Source organism: Squalius cephalus (genome assembly GCF_949319135.1).
Source record: "Squalius cephalus genome assembly, chromosome: 21".
NCBI lineage: Eukaryota > Metazoa > Chordata > Actinopteri > Cypriniformes > Leuciscidae > Squalius > Squalius cephalus.
The window spans coordinates 17894923-17911531 of NC_137142.1; the positions used below are offsets into that span (position 1 = coordinate 17894923).

At 37.6% G+C, this 16609-nt stretch overlaps 2 protein-coding genes and 1 long non-coding RNA gene across 3 annotated transcripts; 2 read left to right on the forward strand and 1 right to left on the reverse strand.

The window, feature by feature from the left end:
• The first annotated feature begins 748 nt into the window (after window positions 1-748).
• On the forward strand, window positions 749-5554 carry LOC307148808. The gene is made up of 3 exons (XR_013819487.1): window positions 749-1000; window positions 1256-1316; window positions 2058-5554. It is a non-coding gene; the product is annotated as an uncharacterized lncRNA (long non-coding RNA).
• Window positions 5555-6533: 979 nt separating this feature from the next.
• Window positions 6534-9459, forward strand: LOC307149743 (nucleolar and spindle-associated protein 1-like). The gene is made up of 6 exons (XM_079856289.1): window positions 6534-6978; window positions 7179-7244; window positions 7333-7479; window positions 7576-7765; window positions 7933-8000; window positions 8467-9459. The coding sequence occupies exons 1-6, from the start codon at window positions 6904-6906 to the stop codon at window positions 8881-8883; spliced, it is 963 nt and encodes a 320-aa protein (XP_079712415.1). The 5' UTR covers window positions 6534-6903; the 3' UTR covers window positions 8884-9459.
• Window positions 9460-15090: 5631 nt separating this feature from the next.
• On the reverse strand, window positions 15091-16552 carry oip5 (opa interacting protein 5). The gene is made up of 5 exons (XM_079856290.1): window positions 16205-16552; window positions 15984-16050; window positions 15773-15895; window positions 15540-15621; window positions 15091-15392 (listed from the first exon to the last, which is right to left on the reverse strand). Exons 1-5 carry the CDS (start codon window positions 16440-16442, stop codon window positions 15306-15308), a joined length of 597 nt encoding a protein of 198 aa, XP_079712416.1. The 5' UTR covers window positions 16443-16552; the 3' UTR covers window positions 15091-15305.
• Window positions 16553-16609: the final 57 nt, after the last annotated feature.

Here is a 16609-nt window from a genome sequence, read left to right on the forward strand (position 1 = left end):
ATTTATTTATAAAAGAATCCTAAAAAATGTATCATGGCTTCCACAAAAATTTTAAGCAGCACAACCATTTTCAACATTGGTAATAATAAATGTTTATTGAGCAGAAAATCATCATAGAATGATTTCTAAAGGATCGTTCATGTGACACTGAAGACTGGAGTAATGATGCTGAAAATTCAGCTCAAATAAATTAAAATAGAAAATGGTATTGTAGCTGTATAATAATATTTCACATTATTACTGTATTACTGTATTTTTGATTAAATAAATGCAGCCTTGGTGAGGACAGCAGACCTTAAAACCATAAAGACTTTAAACATTTGGAAGTTTTCCTAAATAGTCAAGTTAAGTATGTGAATTATTCACGATGTTTTTTTCTGTTAATTTGTCTTCGTATCGTGTTTTTGATTCCCTGTGGCATATTTTTCTGTTTTTCTCCCTTTCGTTTGGTTGTTTGCAATGATATCAGATTATGTTGTTACCTGAGAAAACCACTAGAGGTCACTGTGTGCTGTGTGATGTGTGTTGTAACATACAATGATAGATACAGAAGAAACTGGGCACATGTAGAAATAAAGAAACACTTATTGTTACTGCACTGCAGATTGTTTAATTAAGAAAGTATTAAACAAAACAGTGTCGTTCATTGTTTATTAATAAAGCCTATATAAAAATATCCCTCCTGTGTTCGTTCAAGAGGGCGGGTGTTGCTCGGCTGACGGATCGCTCTGATGTCCAATCAGAGCGCAGAGACCGATGCGCACGGGTGCGCGCCGGAAGAGCGCGGCCGCCGCTGCATTGCCAGTGAGAGCAGCACCAGCACACGGTGACGGGACTGAAATGGCGTAGCGTGCAGTCCACTGCCGCAGCAGCGCAGCGGGGCCAGGCTCACTGAACATTTCAGAGCCTGGCCCGTTGTACTCCAACCAACGAGTATGATAGGGATGACTTTTCGCTCCAGTTCACTCGCTTCCATACCAGCACGAGATCGCCGGAGACGGTAAGTGCACGATAAGCATTGACTTGTACTACAAGAGCTTGGCTTTGTCTAATCTTTGTGTTGCAGTTTCGCATTCCAGCACTTGCGTCACTAGGTAGATGGTCATGCATTGTGCAGGAGTCGAGATGCACATTATTTGATTGTGCATTAATATTCAACTTTTTCCATTCCTTCCATAAGTGCAGTAGAACTAATGGCTACATTGTTAAAGGAAAATGCAGATATTAATTAACCTGCTTTGTCTTATCAAAACAGTGGCCCTCATATGTCATAACAAGGAGAGAAAGGAACAGTCCGGAAAGGAACTCATGACCAGGTAGGTCAGTTTGTGCAGCAGAAATAACACAAGATACTTCCTTTTTGGGATTAGGTATTGACACAGATTTAATTTGATTCAGCTTCAAAAGCTCTTGATATGATTCAATTCTGATTTACATTTGATTCAATTAATTTGGAGAATTATCAGGTTCAGTACGTCAATTTTCAAGTCTCAACTAATTCTGTAAAATACACAAGCAACCCTGGCATTTGGTACATTACTATAATATTATAAGTTATAATAAGACATCACTAACAGGTTCAGTAAAAATATAAAGAATTAATATGTGATATAGTACATATATTTAGCATTTTAGTCCTTTTCTTTCAAGATAACTGACGAGTTATGGACATGAAATGCCTTTCCTGAGGTAAATGTAATGTTATGTGACATAATCATTGTTTCCGTGGTTGAAACAATGATTAAGCGATTACGGTTACGGTTTCTTTAACGTATCTTCTGTCACTCCACATTAAAAAAAAAGAAAGAATTTCATTCATTTGAAAACTGTTTCGTATCAAAAGTAACACAGCACAAAGCATATTGTGATTATTGAATTGGAGGCTTGCAATAAATAATGTTTAGAAAAGTTTTGTTCATGCATCAACAGAAAACAGCATAGACTAAAAGATCAATCTTTGGATTTAATAATCAATATCGGTACATCAAAATAAAAGATAGAGTAATCGATATTGTCATTGTTGGGCTTACTTCCTTGCCTTATCTGATCTGTTGCAGATGAGACCGTCTTGTCTTTGTTCTTCAAATTGCCCTCCATCCCGACAAGTTGACCTTCCTCCAGCGTTATTTCAGGGAAGTGTTTGTTCAGCATATCAACTGTCCCTGGTCTATGAACATATCATCTCTGCACTTTGAAGATGACAACTGAAGTTGTTTTTAATCATGAAAGAACCATAAACTCTTCATGTGTCCAAAAAACTTAAATAACAACATGATTGTGCCACAGTAAAGAACCATCGTCTGGTCATATTTGTTATAAATAAATCCAGTGGAGTATTTATATAGTTGCAGGTTGAATTAAAAGAAAGTGAAAATGGAAAGAGCAAAAGCGCACTTGATTTGCAGGTAAAACAAATGCACGTTTAAAAACTAAATCTTGCAAGAAAGATGAAGTAGCTTCATCCAGCAATTTTTTTTTCTGCAGACTAAGTGCCTAGACACGTCCCAGCTCCTGTCTCTCAATTGACTATTTCCATAACTTAGCTTAGCTTCAAACCTACGAGTAAAGCACTGCTCGGACATTTATTTAGTCTCTGAAAATGAGACGACAAACTGTAGACAGAAAGCTCTCTTAAATGTTTTTTTTTTCCTCTCATCTCTGAACTCATATTGGTGCTTTAGCAAAACCACGAACCATTCTTCATGTTTTCTATGTACTTGTACTGACATACCAAGATAGACAGTGGCACACTGACCCAAGCATAAGCATTATAAATTTCACAGTTAAACCTTTCTAGTGGGGGTGGGGTGCTGGTGAGATGCAGGACATAATGAAATATAATTATTTTACTACCTCAGAAGTTACCACAGCTCAGACCCACACAAGCAAGCGCTCTGATCAAACTATATTCAAATTTCATTTTCTCACTGTTACATAAATATAGTCATTGTCTGTAGCTAAATAGTTTTGGTGGTCTTATTAATAGGTGTAGGATTAGAGACCTTATAGTTCACTGGTTGTATATCTGTCCTCTATGTTCTCCAGGAGAACATGCAGGGCGAGATAAACACGTCACTTTCATCCAGTAACATTCTCATGGTTATCCTTCTCATTAGGCCTGAAGAAAGGCAGAAGAATGGTTACATGTTAGGCCCTGGTCACAAAGGTCGAAAATAGTTGCTAATAGTTTAGTATGTTTTTAATGTAACATCTCAAATAGTTTATAGCAAGTTGGTTTCTGGGTATCTGACACAGCCTGTGCTCGATCCTTAGCTACAGTGCACTGTGAAAATAGGAAATGAACTTCATCTGTAAGGAGAAAATGCACCTAATGTTTGTTTCGTTTGTATAGTAGTTTCTATCATACGGATTGGTAGAAATAAAAGTGTTATGTACGCAGTAAGAAGAATAGTGAGGCCTCAGTGTGGGAAATGTGCAATATTTGTTTATTTCCTTTGTCTTGTTTTGAGGTGAATATGTATATTGTACAAACAAGTGACAAGTTGTTCGCAAAAACAACAAAATCACCAATGTCTTCCATTAAATGATGTATAGTTTCATCCGCTTGCTTTAAGGTGGCGGGATTTGTAGTGCCAGCATAAACGTGGCCATGCATGTACGGTAGCGATGCTTGCTGAGTTTAATAGTCGTAGTGACATTCAGTATATGCTATAATAAAGTCGTTTAGAAAATAAAATTAGGCAGACAAAGATTTAGTTATAGTAACCACCATGGACGCAGCATCCACACCTGGATCGATTTGATTGAGAAGCGACTAGGTGAGTCATTTTCATTTGTTCAGAGTTAGTTTGTTTTAGTTTTTAATTGACAGACACGGTTGTTTATTCATGGGTAATCACTATTAGTTAATAATAATGTGTTGTAGCATGCTGAGGATTAGAACAATGGCGGTTGGTATTGGCGTGCGGCTAGCCATGCTGAAATACATATATGTTTCAAAAGCACTGTGTGAGTTTGTACTGTAAAAAATTAAGTTCTGGGCCCAAAATAGTGATGGATCAAAACGAAGTCTCTAACGGGCAAAAAAAAAAAAAAAAAAAGTCTTGTTAGCTTAGAAGATATGACATGTGTTGAAGAGTTTCATTCAATACCTGTTTCAAGATAAATCCTTGTTATGGAAACAAAGACTTTTACTAAAATGGTACATCCTGAAAGTTTTTTATTTTGTGGACTGGAATAATCAGACACACGGGAGAATACAGTACTCTCTTCCTGATTAGAAAGGGTAACCTAGAACTGTGTTTGTATTCATACCTCTAATATTGCATTTTCCATCAGGTATTATTGTCTCAGACTAGAGCTGTGGGTAGATTATTCCTAGTAGCAGAAACTCTTGATTTTAAAGTAACATGTAGAATATTAAGTGGCATAAAGCAATTATCAAAGCATTGTAATGTAGATAAATACCTCAATGACTGGAATGCAAACTATATTTTTAAATATACTCGAAGATATGCAAGCCATGATGTGTATTAAGTTCATGATTTAGAAGCAATAATCAGTTCATGCATGAATTATAGTGTCAGAACAGTTTAGTGGTGTTTGTGAAATAGAAATCTGTAGCATATTTGTGATAGTGGTAAGTGTTTTATCCAGAACATCCCATCACTCATACGGAACTATATACATTTCATAGAACAAAACAGCCCCATTTTTCACGGACACCAAATAAATATGTGAAGGTAGCACTGAGGGTGTGACAAATATTAATATAAAGAACTAGGCCCTATAATATATATATATATGCAGGGCCTATGCCCTTCTATTGAATTTGCATGTTTACATGCAAACCATTGTGGAACGCACATAAGCTGTATGCTTATTTACAGCTTATTTTCATTGTAAGCAATATGAGCAGTGTTCGGGGTAGTAGTTTGAGACACTGATGATTCATTATATCAGTGAATCCTGGGTAAATAAAATGTACCACAATACATCCACAAAACTGAGGATCCATTTGGGAATTTACATGTATTTTTAATAAGAGTGCAAAAAATAACATTTGCTGATGCATGGTAGAAGTGGATAAGAAATGTTTTGTGCTGCATGCAATAATTGAGCTTGGCTTGAACATATTTATGCAGAAATGTGATAACTAAATCTATGAGTGGACCAATGTTGTGACTTTCTTTTTCAAATGCATGAAATCCCAAAGGTTTATCTCTACTGTAAATTATTCACAGGTGTATTCATTAAGAAATTTTTCTTTTTGGATCTGAATGTTGTATGATGAAAATGAAATTGTTACGAGTCTGTGATTCAAGAGGCAAAGTCGGATACAATAAGTTTCTAGCAAAGCCTTAACAATTGTGAGTTTAAATGGTAAAAAACATAAAAAATAAAATTTGACAACTTATTCTTGTTCAATGCAAATAATCCAGTTTATATGCTTTGCTGACCTGATTTGTGTTGCCGATTTTGCCTCTGAATGTGGAACTCTATACTTAGTCTGATCTATGCACTCCGCATGATTTTGTACAAAATATTAAATTTTAGCAATAAAAAAGCAGCATGGTGCCAATCATAAAATGTGTTTCCTTTCTTCAGTGTTATATTTTTCGGTAGTGTAAGAGATCACAGACATTTTTCCTGCAATATTACATTTTTTATTTATTTATTTTGCATAATATATCTCTGAACAATGTAAATAAATGCAAAATAGTAACCAAGCTAGTTAATATTTCACACATTTTAAGCATTTTTGAAGAACCAAACTCCTATTCAATACATCATACAAATATATAAATACTTTATTACAATATATTATTATATTATCAGGTTAGAATAGTTCTAGTATATTGTTATTATTAATTATAGTAGCTATATTATAGTCTTGTTATATTAATTAGATAAGCTTATTTGGATTGCTTTGGAATTTTGGATCTGGACTGGATTGCTTTTTGATTTGGATTGCCCTTTTGGATTTGTTTGCTTCTTGTGACCTCTTCCTTTTTCCTGGAAATGGAGCCAGCAAGAAAGAGGAAATCCTCCCCTGTCTGAGCTCAACAGAAGCATCAGTATCCTCATTTACACCAGGTGGCACTGGCATTTTTATGTTCCCCTGCATCCTCTGTTCTTTGTGAAAGGATCTTTTCCAAGACTGGAGAGATTTTGTCCGAGAAGAGAAATCGTCTAAACCCCAACAACACTTGAAATAATTCTGTTTCTCAAATAAAAATCTATTGTAATCCTTCCAGACTATTCTGTTGCGGTTTACTTTATTACACTCCCTCCAACATAAGCACTGCACTCAACACAGTGTCATTTTTGTTGTTCATATTGTCACTATCCAAACAATTTATACATATTTTATATTATACACAGCACAGGTAATGGACAAATGTCTGCTCATGTCTTTTTATTATTGCAAATGAAAGGTTACAGACATTAACAGTGAGTAGAAATAAATAAATATTTTTGTTTCTAAAAATATTTTTTATAAACTGGTTCAGAATGAATTAATTTGTCTGCTATTTCTTATCACAGTAGCTTAGGTGTCACTAGTGAGCAATGCTGAATGAAGCTTCGAGTAATGAACCGTTGGCTGAAGCAATGGGATGCGAGGTCTTAGTGGTTCAGGAAGCCTCATTTTGCCATCACTACCGTTGGTTAAATTGTTCTATCCTCTTAATCCAATTGTTATGGCAGCCCCTAACTGAGCATATAATACTTTACGTATTTTACCGTTACAACTATAGAATTACGTCTAGAAACTAGCGTATGTCCTTTCAGCCGGAAGTTGAAGTCCCTCTCAGCCGGAAGTAAGATGACAAAATGAACAGAATGGCGTCACTCTTGTTGTCGTGGAAAATAAGGTGAATACCAGTGAGATGGTCAACATTATGTTATATTTCTGCATTTGGCATTAAGATTATCCACAATATGGATTTGGACTCGCTTAAATATGCGGAATTGCAGCGCCTCGCTAAAGAAGTTGGAATGAAAGCGAATATGAAGGTAAATCGCGTTTACTAAGTAGACTAACTTATAAGTGATGCAGTGCTGTTTGCATGCTCCCAACCCATGTGTAGGCTACTAAATGATCTGCATTATATTCACACACACACACATACATATGAGTGTATATTGGATTTTAACTCTTACTTTGTGACTGTATGTTTTCTATTTTCTAAATGCTTGGTTTTAATTGCTTTTAGGCTGAAAAACTATTGAAAGCTTTAAAAGAGCACTTTTCAAAACAACAAGAGCATACATCGGAAAATGTGAGTAATATCTTTGTTTACTGTTAGCCATAATCTGTTCGAAATGTGAAGATTTGTAATAACAGAAGCAGCACTGCATTGTTTGCAGGGGAATGATGTAGCCGACGCGCACGACGATGCTGTCCCGCCCGTTGACGCGCAAAGCGCGCACACGGCAACGTTTGTGACCGAGCGCCGAGGAAAAGGACGCACTGCCAAGAGAAAGCTCAGTGACTCCCCACCTGTCACTGCTCAGGTATACACGAGCATATGTACAGAAAAGATATTTTATTCTAATTTAAACAACTTTATGTAATTTTGTAATTAATTGTTTTTAATATGTAATATTTAGACTGAAGAAAAGCCGGCACAAGAGGAGAGCCGAAGGGGCTCCAAGAGAAGGAAGGTGTCCTCAGCCAAGAACACACAGACTCTGATTCCACCTGAAATCTCTACTAAAGAGGATACTGTGGAGAAAGCTCTAGAATCTGGGGAAACCAATCCAGACTCTGAAGATGCTTCTACAGAGCCAAGTGTGAAAGGTGAAGCTTGAAGAATTATACTCAATTTCAAGTTACTCGTGGAGAGTAGATATTATCAATCATCCTTTTAATTACAATCTAATAGATAAGGGAGTTGAGGAGGTTATTTATTAGTTTGTGTTTGTACAGTGTATGCGATGATGACTTTTAAAATGTATATCTTGCAGGTGTGGGGAGACGAACCGTGGGTAAAATCCCCTGGTCAAGTCAAGTCAAGTCAGTCAAGGAGCTGAAGGTAACAATTACGTTTTTTTTGTTAATTGAAATAAAATAAAATAGAAATATTAGATGAAAACTGAAATTAAATGAAAATGTAATAATTTTGCTTTGGCAGTTTACTGAAAATATTTGAAATAAGTTTAAGTTGATGCACTAAAATAAACATACAGTGGGGCAAAAAAGTATTTAGTCAGCCTCCAATTGTGCAAGTTCTCCCACTTAAAAAGATGAGAGAGGCCTGTAATTTTCATCATAGGTACACTTCAACTATGAGAGACAAAATGAGGAAAACAAATCCAGAAAATCACACTGTAGGATTTTTAATGAATTAATTGGTAAATTCCTCTGTAAAATAAGTATTTGGTCACCTACAAACAAGCAAGATTTCTGGCTCTCACAGACCTGTAACTACTTCTTTAAGAGGCTCCTCTGTCCTCCACTCGTTACCTGTATTAATGGCACATTTTTTAACTCGTTATCAGTATAAAAGACACCTGTCCACAACCTCAAACAGTCACACTCCAAACTCCACTATGGCCAAGACCAAAGAGCTGTCAAAGGACACCAGAAACAAAATTGTAGACCTGCACCAGGCTGGGAAGACTGGATCTGCAATAGGTAAGCAGCTTGGTGTGAAGAAATCAACTGTGGCAGCAATTATTAGAAAATGGAAGACATACAAGACGACTGATAATCTCCCTCGATCTGGGGCTCCACGCAAGATCTCATCCTGTGGGGTCAAAATGATCATAAGAACGGTGATCAAAAATCCCAGAATCACACGGGGGGACCTAGTGTATGACCTGCAGAGAGCTGGGACCAAAGTAACAAAGGCTACCATCAGTAACACACTACGCCGCCAGGGATTCAAATCATGCAGAGAGCTGGGACCAAAGTAACAAAGGCTACCATCAGTAACACACTACGCCGCCAGGGATTCAAATCCTGCAGTGCCAGACGTGTTTAAGCCAGTACATGTCCAGGCTCGTCTGAAGATAAGTCCTTATTATGGAAACAAAGACTTTTACTAAAATGGTACATCTTGAAAGTGTTTTATTTTGTGGTCTGTAATAATCAGACACAAGGGAGAATACAGTACTCTCTTCCTGATTAGAAAGGGTAACCTAGAACTGTGTTTGTATTCATACCTCTAATATTGCATTTTCCATCAGGTATTATTGTCTCAGACTAGAGCTGTGGGTAGATTATTCCTAGTAGCAGAAACTCTTGATTTTAAAGTAACATGTAGAATATTAAGTGGCATAAAGCAATTATCAAAGCATTGTAATGTAGACATGGGTTGTCAGTTTGGTTTGAAATGTGCTGGGGACAGAGACGCATTCGGAAGTGCATTTTCAGAAGTGCTGGGTACAATGATGCATTTTTTTTCTCTCTCTTTCGCGCAGGTCATGTTTTGAAAGACGATGTCCTGTAGCTTACTAATGTAAGTAAATAAAAATGTATACAAAAATGTGATGTCCGACTCGTTTTATGAAGAAGAAAGCCTTAAAAGCATTAGACATATGACCCACTATTCTGCTTCATAAGTACCATGTTGACAATGACATGACGTGGTTTAATTTACCTAAACAAAGATTACCAAATTTCTCCCTCATATTGCTCCTCATAACCACTGAAAACGGTCAAAAAATTGAACCGAAAGTCAAATTATTATGGACGTTATCTGACATTAAGCATTTCTGCTTCACATTTCAGAAGGGCAGCGGAGCAGCTGTGGGTTGACTCCCCACGGTTCTCATGGGCTTTATATAAGTCCTTAACGTGAAAAAGCTTTACGTGGTTTAATGTACCCAAACAACGATCACCAAATTTTCTCTCTCATATTGCTCCTCATAACCATCTAACCCAAAGTCCAATTATAACGGACGTTATCTGACATTTAAGTGTTCCTGCTTCATTGAGGCTTGTAGGAAAAAGCTTAACGGTTTAATGTAAACGATGATCACTGATCACCAAATTTCTGGTTAGATTTTTTGACAGTTTTAAGTGGTTATGATGAGCAATAATATGCATAATAATATGTACATGAGTAATAATATGTAACACTTAATACCAAAAAAGTGGTGGGTACAAAATGACTCATGACGAAATCTGGGTACGCGTACCCACCGTCCCCACCGAAATCGACGCCTATGAATGTAGATAAATACCTCAATGACTGGAATGCAAACTATATTTTTAAATATACTCGAAGATATGCAAGTCATGATGTGTATTAAAGGTGGTATCAGTGATTTCAGGCCCCCCAAAAAATGATCACATTCATCTAATCTTTCCTAACGATCGGCTAGCTGCCCGCCCCATAAGCATGCCGTCTCTGTAGGCAGCCTAGGCTCTGAGATCTGCACACAAAAACAATTGGTTTCACCAACCACTCAAAACCAAAACAAATAGTGTTCCAACCAATCACCGACAGGGGGAGGGTGTTGTGAGGTTTTGAGCCAGCTTCTTCTTCAGCTCCGACTTCGCGTGCAGCCATGCATGAGCACAAAACCTCACAACACCCTCCCCCTGTCGGTGATTGGTTGGAACACTATTTGTTTTGGTTTTGAGTGGTTGGTGAAACCAATTGTTTTTGTGTGCAGATCTCAGAGCCTAGGCTGCCTACAGAGACCCGTTTTTTTGACGGCATGCTTATGGGGCGGGCAGCTAGCGGATCGTTAGGAAAGATTAGATGAATGTGATTAAAAAAAATTGGGCCTGAAATCACTGATACCACCTTTAAGTTCATGATTTAGAAGCAATAATCAGTTCATGCATGGATTATAGTGTCAGAACAGTTTAGTGGTAGCCTGGGAAAACCCAGACAACTTCCGGCAAATTTAGAGATTTGCTCTGCAAGTAGTCTGGCAAAGAGCTCATTCAAGTCCATTTCCCCATGCCGAGAAATCAAGGCACCAATCAGAAACGTTGAGGCAGGCTTTACACATGACGATCGCTCTGATTGGTTTTAGGTCTACCCTATCCAATTGCGCCCAGAGGCATTTGAGCGACGTCCACTCCGACGTCCGTTGGTGAAGCGCACCAACTTTTAAATGCATTATTATATTCAAATTGCTAACACATGAGGACAGTCTCCATGAAAGACCCACTGGCAGATGAACGTGCTACTACATTTCTCTCCGAAACAGTAGGAAATTAAATTAGATTTAATAGAGGATTTTAACTGTGATAAGATGATTGACAGGGCAGTTTACGTGACAGGATGCACGCGACAGATCCGTCCGATAAAGATGACGTAGTATGTCCCAAAGTTGCCTACTTTTTTGCTACACATTCAAAAGTAAATACATTTTCTTCACAAAAAGAGTACATATGGCGTAGTGTAACAGGCGAATTGGGACGCAGCATATGGCTTTACACATGACGATCTCTGATTGGTTTTAGGAGTTTTAGGTTTATCCAATTGCGCCCAGAGGCATTTGGGCGACGTCCGTTGGTGACGCCCCTTTGGAAATGAGTTATTAAAGGAGCTTTGCCAGACCATAACTCAGTTACTACTGAGAATGGTCTGGTTTTAACCAGGCTAGTTTAGTGGTGTTTGTGAAATAGAAATCTGTAGCATATTTGTGATATTGGTAAGTGTTTTATCCAGAACATCCCATCACTCATACGGAACTATATACATTTCATAGAAAAAAACAGCCCCATTTTTCACGGACACCAAATAAATATGTGAAGGTAGCACTGAGGGTGTGACAAATATTAATATAAAGAACTAGGCCCTATAATATATATATATATGCAGGGCCTATGCCCTTCTATTGAATTTGCATGTTTACATACAAACCATTGTGGAACGCACATAAGCTGTATGCTTATTTACAGCTTATTTTAATTGTCAGCAATATGAGCAGTGTTCTGGGGCCCGTTCTTCGTACGTCGCTAACTCAGTTAGCTGGATTTGATTGTTGACGATTTGGCATGATCTTGGATTGTTTGGTTCTTCGAAGCTCATCCTGGACTTGCTGTCATAGCAACAGGTCTGTAAGCTTAAACCTGCTCGGGAGTTTACATTATTAATTTGTTGGAAACGCACATTTATTTTCGACTTGTCGAAGTCGGGCTTTAAATACAGCACAAACTGTTTGGTAAAACGCAATGTCATTACAATGCACTACACTCGAGAAAAATGTGATCAATAACTCATGGCAAAATATTTACATTAACATAAGTTTATCAGTTTTCACTTTCACAAGTCAAAGCAATTCATCATTACTCAAGATTTAACAGTTGAAATGACTATACGGCCTTAATTTAATGCAGCAAAAATTATTTTACAGTGTAGGCTAGATCTTTTCTTTCAAGAAATCTCAGCCTTTATCTTGGTTGATTTTATAAACAGACAACCATTTATTTAACAGTGCCTTTTATAAAAGAGACTATAATATAACTAAAAATTACCATTATGTAGAATAATTTTGTACTTCACTTTTATTTGTTCCCATGTTTGGTGACTCTGACATTACAATGAACAAAGTAATTATGCAATTATTAAAATACAAAAATATAGGCTAATAAGTGATAAAAACATCTAACATGGCCACTTCTAACGGATTTAATTGTCTGCTACTTTTTGCCAGCCCTCTCTCCTGGCTTTTGTAGACTTTGAGGTGTTCCCTGGCGTTTTGATTAAACATTAAAATTCCGAATAAACTTAGACTATTAGTTCTTGCTCTGCTGAGGAGAAAAACTGAGCGCGCTCTTTGACCACGCTGAGCAGCCAATAGAGCTGGTAAGTCCCGCCCATCCGTAAAACCCCAAGTGGACCTCTAGGTTGAAAAATCGTCAATGCAAGTGAATGGGAGAAAATAATTATTTTCTGGTCCCGTTTGAATTGTGTCATGAATGTGAACATATGTTGTCTGTGAATTTTTTATATAATTTTTCATGTTACGAGTTTGACAGTATATGGTATGATTCTTCGGCTAGCAGTTGTGGAAAAGACATAACTAGAAAGACTACATGTCGCCTATGTGACGTCACCCCATAAAGTTGACTTACCCGTGGTTTTCGCCAACCTCAACGATTTTGTCCTTTCCCTAAAATAAGGCGGTGAAGTGCACCAAAGACACAGCTATGTTTAGCGGGATCCGTGAGCTAGTGTCCGTGTGCGAGTGGTGGTGACGTTTCAAACGCGTCGAAAGCAGCGAAGAGTTGTAGTCCACAAAGTGCTCTCACACAAAGTCTAACCGTATCAAACTTCTACCCGCTAAATTGTAGCATTCTTCACACGAAAGATTATATAAAAAATTCACAGACAACATATGTTCACATTCATGGCACAATTCAAACGGGACCAGAAAATAATTATTTTCTCCCATTCATTTGCATTGACGATTTTTCAACCTAGAGGTCCAGTGAGGTTAGCGGAAGGGGCGGGACTTACCAGCTCTATAGAGCTGGTAACCTTATTAGCTAGATCATGATTAGCACGATGATATCATCTTGGATGTGTAATTTGATCTTGTTCCTAAGTTATTTTTGTATACATTGGTTTACTGGGTACTCTAACCCATAGATATCATAAAGGCTAGATGTCTTAAGGCGGAGTCACTTCCGGCATCACCGGCGGCCATCTTACCACAGGGCTCTGTGAATTAAGGTGAGTGATCAGCACGCACACAAATCCTCTTATCTCGCTGAAGTCTTGACGGATTTACAAACGGTTTGGTTTCTTACAAACGTCATTAACGTGGCTATAATTCTTTCATATGGAAGTCCATTTGTATAATTATTCATATGTATGCAGTATCATAGCTACATCTCTGACGTTTATAACAAACCAAACCGTTTGAAAATCGGTAGAAAATTGAGCAAGTTATGGTTATTTAAAAGTACATGCACCATGTTACGAGTGAGCGAGCGAGCACCCTGTGGCAAGATGGCCGCCGTGTGCGGACGTTGACCTCCATTGGCCAGCAGCGCGGACGAGACATCTAGCCTTTATATGATATCTATGCTCTAACCTGCAAGATGTCCTTTAAGTCATGCACAGATCCTGGCCATTTTGCTTTCACATTTGTGATATGGAAGATTTTAGTCAACTGCCTTTTTTTTTTTTTTGATATAATATTACTATTATCTGTAATATTAATAATCACAATAGTAACTGGGCTGCACATTTACATTGTGAACCCCCTTTCTGTTCACATAATCCCCTTCATTGAGGCCTTGATGGCAGTCTATGGTCTAGCCTAGTCTATGGTACCAATCACGTTAGTGAAGCCTGAGAGACATACTGTAATCGGCATGGTCATGATTGCATGATCTGCATTAAAAACTGAAAAAAAATGCCACACAAAAAACTGTTTTTTAAACCTAAAAGCGCCAGGTAAACTCCGAATGACACGACAGACAGCACTTTCCATCAAGTTCTCCGCATCTCCAATAGTGTAAAGGAAAGAGCCACTTGCAAATAATCTTAGGGCAATGCAAACAGTTTGTGCTGTAGTTAAAGCCCGACTCCGACAAGTCGAAAATAAATGTGCGTTTCCAACAAATTAATAATGTAAACGACAATCTCACGAGTCACGAGAAAAAAATATATAGGCTATATAAAAAAGATATATATGAGATATATATAAAAAATATATATCTCATAAATAAAAAATATATATCTCAGAAAGAAAAAATGTCATATATAAAACGTATATATCTCAGAGTGCACTATCGCAAACTTCCCGTATCGGACTTCCCGTATCACCTCCGCTTATGAAGCCGCAGTCTAATCCTGTTAACATGAAATAAGCCTGCTCCCGAGCAGGTTTAAGCTTGCGCACCTGTTGCTATGACAGCAAGTCCAGGATGAGCGTCGAAGAACGAAACAATCCAAGATCATGCCAAATCGCCAAAAATCAAATCCAGCTGAGTTAGCGGCGTACGAAGAGCGGGCCCCAGATTTGTGTTGCCGATTTTGCCTCTGAATGTGGAACTCTATACTTAGTCTGATCTATGCACTCCGCATGATTTTGTACAAAATATTACATTTTAGCAATAAAAAGCAGCATGGTGCCAATCATAAAATGTGTTTCCTTTCTTCAGTGTTATATTTTTCGGTAGTGTAAGAGATCACAGACATTTTTCCTGCAATATTACAATTTTTATTTATTTATAATATATTTCTGAACAATGTAAATAAAGAAATGGAACATAGTAACCAAGCTAGTTAATATTTCACACATTTTAAGCATTTTTAAAGAACCAAACTCCTATTCAATACATCATACAAATATATAAATACTTTATTACAACACTGTTACAACAAGAAAGCTGTACATATTCCACACCTGCCATTTCTTTAGTTTACATTGTGTGTGGACAATTTTTCCATCATTCCCTCCAGAATCTTCACCTGCTTCAGTTGAGCTTCTAAATGCTGCTTCAGCTAGAAAAAGGAGAAAGAAAATCCACAATGTTCAATCCAACTAAGCTGAGCAGCTGTTAAAGCAGCCTAAAATATAATTTAATAGAATATAATGTTGCTGTCCTTCTGTACAATAAGCAGTGAATGCATGAGTATATAAATACAAACCTCGTTAATATTTTTGTCCATGAGTCTGTGTTTGAAGTTGATTTTGGAGGCTTTAACACATGTGCCACTTCTTAGCATGTAACTAAAAATAAAAACATTTGTTAAAATAAAATATATGGCTGTCATAATAAATATATATATAACCATTAAAAAAATCTAACATTGAATCCTATGATTTATATTAAGGCAGTTCTGTTAGTGTGCACATTATTATTATTATAAACTACTCCCACCAGTTGATGAGCTCTTTTCGTAAAAGGAAGAGATTTCGTAAAGCAGACAGGTGCTCTGGGGTGGAGTGAAGAACCAGGCCAACAGTACCATGGCAACCAGCACAGTTAAGGACCTGGTAGGTGCTACAGTGAGAGAAATCACAATGGGACATCCAAAACACATGCTGGACGTGAGCTGAAGCGGCTGAGATCAATAGAAAGCAATACTCACGAGGAAGCCAGTTTACCCTTCAAACTCATATCCAGCTTTTTATTCACCCTCACATCCTCAGTAACATCTGCAAAGGGAAAAATTAAAATGTCTTTGCAGAGATTATTACAACACACCCACCCACGTGTTTGGTGTATTTTGCAAACCTTTTCATGACTGAATCTATATCTGCACCGTTTTTTGGTCTGCATGCTTTTAAAATTAGGTAAATTACAACTTACTCAAACAAATGATACTTTGGAGGCTCTGGACTTCCCCGCAGATGCCGAGAGAGTCTCCAAGCACTGTGTTGCATGTCATGCATTGGAGAACACTGCAATTCCTATAATCTACCATACACATTCCTGTGTCCGTCACTGCTCTTAGCTGATCTGCAATTGAGCTAACGTTAGTCTGTGTCGAGTCACATGGACCGATATCATAAGAGCCTTCAAGCAAACTTCGAGTGCTGTTCGACATCGTTAGCTAGTAGCTACTTTTGTCCTTGTTCTGCTCACACAAGTTCAAAAGACGCAACCACGTTAATTAATTTATTGGCTTGAACTCTAGGTGGCGCCCAAAACCACTCAATCAAACCCCGCTTTTGCCTAAGCCTTTCAGCCAATCAAAACCAACGAGACATAAAC

Coding starts and splice junctions, on each gene's coding strand:
- LOC307149743 (XM_079856289.1), top strand. CDS start 6,904: ATGGATTTGGACTCGCTTAAATATGCGGAATTGCAGCGCCTCGCTAAA. Junction 7,245..7,332: donor AAGAGCATACATCGGAAAAT/GTGAGTAATATC, acceptor CATTGTTTGCAG/GGGAATGATGTAGCCGACGC. Junction 8,001..8,466: donor AGTCAGTCAAGGAGCTGAAG/GTAACAATTACG, acceptor ACTCGTTATCAG/TATAAAAGACACCTGTCCAC.
- oip5 (XM_079856290.1), bottom strand. CDS start 16,442: ATGTCGAACAGCACTCGAAGTTTGCTTGAAGGCTCTTATGATATCGGT. Junction 16,051..16,204: donor CCAAAGTATCATTTGTTTGA/GTAAGTTGTAAT, acceptor TTCCCTTTGCAG/ATGTTACTGAGGATGTGAGG. Junction 15,393..15,539: donor TGGACAAAAATATTAACGAG/GTTTGTATTTAT, acceptor TCCTTTTTCTAG/CTGAAGCAGCATTTAGAAGC.